This window comes from Mandrillus leucophaeus, unplaced genomic scaffold (assembly GCF_000951045.1).
Source record: "Mandrillus leucophaeus isolate KB7577 unplaced genomic scaffold, Mleu.le_1.0 Scaffold184, whole genome shotgun sequence".
Taxonomy (NCBI): domain Eukaryota; kingdom Metazoa; phylum Chordata; class Mammalia; order Primates; family Cercopithecidae; genus Mandrillus; species Mandrillus leucophaeus.
The window spans coordinates 3375066-3381065 of record NW_012101854.1 but is presented as its reverse complement, the minus strand read 5'-3'; the positions used below and the strand labels follow the sequence as shown (position 1 = coordinate 3381065).

Sequence of the window (6000 nt, the reverse complement as noted above, 5' to 3'; positions counted from 1 at the left end):
GAAAACAATCAAGAATGTGAAAACTGTACATTCAGGTGAAGTCTGGGCAGATCCCAAGAAACTAGGTTAATAAATAAAATAATGCATCTGCATTAAAACAGTAGTTTAATAATTATAAACCTAATTATAAAACTATCTTGTACTAGGGGAATCCTAGATGGAATTTAAGGCAACATTTATATATTTTTGAAAAGAAATGCTTTAAAATGACTCTTCTTTTGAGGCCAAAGATCAATGATGGTTTCCAAATTGAATCTATGGGATAAAGACAGTAGAGAACAGTAGCCATTTAGGTACTATGCACTGTTCATGTCTTTAGAGTTTTGAGAACTGCCTCAAGAGAAAGAAACAGGGCTAACTGAATAATCAGTGTTGCCTTTAAAAAATTTATTACTGAACCAGCCTGACTCTAGGTAGCTTGTATACTAGGAAGTACACATCACACAATACTGTATGGTTTTAGGCATTCAAAATAAGTATAACAAGATAGAAAATTAAAAATACTTGATTATCTAATGCCCTCCTTTAGCAAGCAAAGTTTATAAATCTCAGAAGAATTTTAGCCAAAGAAATGAGTACCCTTCTCAGAGGATTGTTAAATCTGTTTGAGAACCTGGGAGGTGGAGTGAGCCGAGATCACACTACTGCACTCCAGCCTGGGTGACAAAGGGACACTCTGAAAAAAATTAAGTGTATATATATGTGCACTTAATTTTTAACTCTCATTGCTTTTTAAATTCAATAGGCATGTGTGTGTCTACATAAAAGTAAGCGATTTATAAGCTGGTGGCAGTATCTGAGAATTAGAACCATTAAGCTTTAGAATAATTTTGTATAAACGCTTATGATACAAACAGAAAAAATCTGTTTCTTGATATTCAATTATATGATTTTTGAACTTGGAGTAAAACTTTTCCAGGGTAATGAATATTGCTATTCACAGCTATCTGTAGGGATATTTATAATCCTTAAAGTATGTTTAAGAAATTTCCCAATACTGCTGAAAAATCAGTTAAAAACTTTTTATGATGCCTAAATTTGATGGTAGAACTTCCAACCCTTCTTTTTTTAGTCCTGTTACAATGCAACAAACAAAAATGCTTTCAGAATATATCCCTCTTAAAACTTATCCAACAGATTTTGTGCATATGTAGTGGGAAATGAGAAGACATACATTGTTTTCAGCATAAAGAACAAACAGGCAACTTAATTGTATCCTTTCATATATCCCTGGGCTTTGGTATGACATTACTTAAACCAAGGTGGGAAGGGGTGGGAAGGGACCAACATGTTAAAGCCAATTATGTATCATACATAAGAGTTCACATGTTAACTACTTGAAAAAATTCACATTTATTTACTGTCAAACCGTGTTAAACTTTACACTGGATATTAGTGATGGGCTCATTATTAACAGGTTTACACAAAGGGATGAAAAGAAAAGCAGAATTTTGCTGAAACAATTTACATTTCATTAGAATTTTATCATAAAATAAATTAATTACTAAATATAGGCAGAAGGAATATGGAATAGTAATATTTATGTTTTATTTTATTTTTTTAAAAAAGAATAGGCACCTTTTGTTCACTAGAAAGTTTGTGAGAAGTGCCCAGTGCCCTCTTTGCCCTCTGTTCAAGAATAAACAGAGGGGTGACACACAATCTTTTCTAGATTTCACCACTTCTGTGCAAGGCATGGCATAACTGGCTTGGAAGAGTTTTTTTCTCCCCATAAAACACGTTCTTTTGGCAATAAGAAATTTAAATGTAAGTAATAAAGACTAACTTGTCAAAGCAGAACACTGTATACAGTGGAAAAGAAGTGAAAATGGGTAGAACTTACCATGACAAAGTGTAAGAAAAAACATTTCCTAACATGTGCAACCAAGAGCTTTTCACAATATTCTCTTCACTCTTTAAAATTATTTTAATGACAATTATATTTCAGTTGGACACAAATGTATTTATTTTACCCTAGCAATAGAACAAAATATAATTTCTTTAGCCATTTTTCATGAGAATAGTTCATTGTACAGTTGAGGAAACATATGAAATAAGGCCTGTGGCTTGATTGCTAGTGGTTAAGCATGTTTTCAATCTTTGCCTTAATGTAAAAGATTTGCAGTGAACTGCAAACTGATGCAGAATATCTCTCCTGCTTTTCCAAGTCTTGTCAGGAATAGTAAGGTACAGTAAATTTGTCCCACAGGATTTTAAAGCCTACGTCTTGTATATAATACAATGCAGGCCTACAAAAATGGTGCAGCCATATTTACAAATTTAGTTCACAGACTGCTGCAGTAAAATGGCTGGAAAGTTTTGTTTTGCTTGTTTCACAATTTCTCTAAACAGCAGCAGAATCTTAAAATACCTGGTTGGCATCTCTTTTCTTTGTAACAAATAATTCATTTTAGTATACTCTGTGTATATACAAAGTTTTTGTATGCTTTATAAAAATTCACAGAACTGCAAGGTTCAGTCATCTTTTTTACACTGGAGAACCACAGGTCAAGAGTCATCTCTTCAAGCAGAGTTTGAGGGAGCTGCATCAGGCCAGTGGAGTCTTTATTTATTAATACTTGCATGTGGCCCTTGGAATTCCTTAGCTCTACGATTAAAGACTTGTAACCAGCTGCATTTGTCCTTCTCTAACATCTCCTTCTGGAATACACCCTTCTTTGTTAATTGGGATTATATAACCATCACTATTGCCCCTGCTGATCTGGTAGCACATCTGAAGCTGATGGCCAGCTCCAAGATTTGGCATGCTTTTATAGTAAATGTCCTCATTCTCACTCCTCCTGGAGGGAGAGAGGTCTTCTTCCATGTCAGGGCTGCTCTCTGGATAGGGAGAGTCTCTAAGATTGGGCATGCTTGTGTAAAGAGAGTCTCTGTTGGGGGACTGTAGGTGATCTTCAGCCTCTGCTGTCAGCTGGGAGACATAGCTGTCAGTTCCCTCGGACTTCACTTTCTTCTGGGGTTGGTACAGAAGGGAGTGAGTCCGCTGAGGAATAAGCGGTGCCTCGAGTTCTTTGTGATGGAGCTCCAGCCCTGGGTTGTCGCTGTGCATTAAAGATGAAGCATCTGCCACAATAGCATCATCTTCACTGCTGCTACCTCCAATCACAGGTTTGACTGGTAACGTGAGCTCGAGGTTGTGAGTCTTGCTGCTGCCCCGTAAGTTGTTGTGCACTAATTCTGAAATGATCATTTTCTCAAAAGCAGTATCATTCAGACTTAGTCCACAGTCCACAACTTGCACGCTGTCATTATAGTCACCCTTGCGCAGCGAGTAGCTGTTGTTAAAATTACCATTTAGCGGTAGAGTATCCATGGCACTTGTATCCCTGGCATTGTTCAGTGAATGTCCTGAAACAGAAGAGGGGGAGTTATCGTTACTGTCTCTGTTCCTTTACAAAGAAACTCTATTTCTTTTGTACAAAACTTTTTAATGTCGTTCAGGACAAAGTTGTATTTGAAAGCTAACACTTGAGAAGTGCCAGGCTTTCCCGCATTCCCAACTGTAAACAGTTGCAACCCCTCAGATAACAGGAAAAAGTGTTAAAAATAATACTGTTTTCAAGGGAGGGAAAATGGCATACACAGTAATACTTTGTCAATTTCGGGAGACAGTACTTATTAATTGATTTTGGTCAAATCTCTGACACAAAGAAGACTTCACTCCATGCCCTTGCATAGTTAATGCAAAGCAATTCATTAGTGACATTTACATTTTAAAGTACAAGACTATGGTTTATAAAAAATAAAATTAACAGAATTTGTCCTAAACAACACTAAATTAAAAAGGAATAAATCACAATACAAAACTGAAAGGCAAAATGTACAACATAAACCCACATAACTGGCAAGCAACTTTTTAAACAACATTCTAACATTTCCTTTTTTCTGGAGATGAAGTAAAAAAAAGAATGAAAACATGGACAGATACAAAGAAGTCATGTTAAACAAAGACAGCCATCTCTCATACTGACTGGACCAGGGGTCCACAAGCACCATCCAACATCACGATAGACAGCAGGTGGAATGACTCACTTTGGACAACTCACATCATGTCTGTCTGCTCAGGCTATCTGGCCTAAGAGTAGCTGATATATAAAAGAAAGTAAAATGATTTATTGTAACATGATGAAGAATTTCTAAGCTTCTCAGCAACTTAGTCAGAGCAAGGGTTCAACAAATTAGATTACCAGCAATAGCAGCCTTTTATTTTTCATTTAATATTTATTATTTTGAGTTTTTGGTACTAATAATCTCTCTAATAGCAATGGCCCCAGGCTTCTAGTGGTCAAAGTTTGCCTGCAGCCCTGCAGTCTGCATCAGTCACAGTGACAGCACCGAATGAACCAGCAGAGTCCACTGTACGAGATTGGCCCACAGACACCATGGCCATGGAGGTCAAAAGCAGAAATGTTAGAGATTTCTTAAGTATGGGTCACAGAAATTAAACCAAGAATAAATATTAACTATGGAATGGGAGAAGGGTGGCAGCCTTGGCTAATATATTTTTATTTCTAAAGGAATGAAAGATTGGGTAAGTCTGCTGAAGATAGGAAAGGAGGTTTAGGAGGGGGGGAAAAAAAACATGGTAACATGCTCTATTGGAATCAGAGTTGTATTTTCCACAGACACATAAACATGTAAACTAAGACATCACAGTGCTTCTCAAGCAAATGAAAAAAAAAAGTCAAGAGAAAATTAAATGGTCTGCACCATGGAAAGTTAGGTTATTCATTCTCAAAATCCTAGAGAAAAAAAAAATCACAGTCTACAGATAGGTCTGTAAAAAAAAAAGAATGAAATGATGTTATTGAAATGAAACTGACCACTGTGAGGCTGCTGCATTGTATGCAAGGCTTGGAGGAGTTTAGGAAAAAATTTAGTTCTTGGAAAAAAAATACGAAATTTCCCGTTTTAGTGCTCACTCCACTCTTAAAGCTGCAGATATCCTAGAAAATGCAGTTTCCTTCAGAAAAAAAAAAAAAAATCTGTATTGCCTGATACAAACTTCATGACCAATAAATATGTGATCATTGTTGGGCAAATTATCATCAGCAAAAAAACGAGAAAATGAGGGAAGATTGTATTTGTTAGTGATTTGTATTGTTTAAAGACTGTCCCAACTTCCACATTTGAAAAACTGACAAATTTGTATCATGTTCCATGTGCAACAAAATGAAATTGTGATAGTTATTTGTAAGGCTTCCTTTAACTTGGTAGACACAATTCTTTAGCTTCATAAATTCATGTTATGTGCTATAATCTTTGTAAGATTATTAAAAAAAAACATTTGGCACTTAAAGGTATGAGTGACACATGGCTCACTTGCTAGCATTTGTTTCCTCTGTAGAGGTTCACTGTTTTCAAAGATTTTCTTTTGTTTTATCATTGCTTGGTAAATATAACACTATATACTGGATATAATCCAAAAGGTCTTTTCTATGATATACTGCAGATTTAAGGCATCTTTGACTGGTTTTGAAGAGGTATCTTTTTCTGCCCAAGTTCAGGTAATTCACTTGAAGATTTTCCACAGCCTGTAGCAAGATTACTGTGGGAATGCAGAAATGATAAATCAATTATTAAGCATTTTGTTTGACAGTACTTCAGGCTTTATAGAGCAAATTATTTCAGCATTGCTTATACTTAAGTATGGACAGCATTTGCTACAGACCTCCATTACTGACAAAAGGCAGTACAGATGGATGTACTGTTTGAATTTGGTAACATTTTAGTTGCAAATTGTGAACCACTTGCCCGCTGAGTCTACTTCATGACTGCTAGTTATGTTTTAATTGTGCCCGTTAAAAATCATGCTGAAAAAATTTACATTTGATAGGCAAAGTTAAGTTTTACTCCCATACTTGTCTCTCTGTAGGTTGCTAGAGGAAAGCATAAGGAAAGTAAAAAAAAAAACAAGAGAATGAAAAGAGAAGCTGCAGTTACATTAAAAAATAATTTTAAGAAAAAAATGGAAACGAA

General features: G+C 35.6%; 1 protein-coding gene across 4 annotated transcripts in view; it reads right to left on the bottom strand.

Annotated features, from left to right (window-relative positions):
* Positions 1-1332: 1332 nt before the first annotated feature.
* ADGRL2 (adhesion G protein-coupled receptor L2) overlaps positions 1333-6000 on the bottom strand; it is a 203411-nt gene continuing 198743 nt past the window's right edge. For 2 of the 4 annotated variants that reach the window (XM_011977774.1, XM_011977777.1), the window contains one exon: positions 1333-3369. In XM_011977774.1, the coding sequence (XP_011833164.1) occupies positions 2615-3369 (755 nt within the window). In that variant the 3' untranslated portion in view covers positions 1333-2614. Of the gene's footprint in view, positions 3370-4053; positions 4107-5882; positions 5901-6000 lie in introns of all 4 variants that reach the window. The other 2 variants (XM_011977776.1, XM_011977773.1) reach the window with 2 other exon arrangements.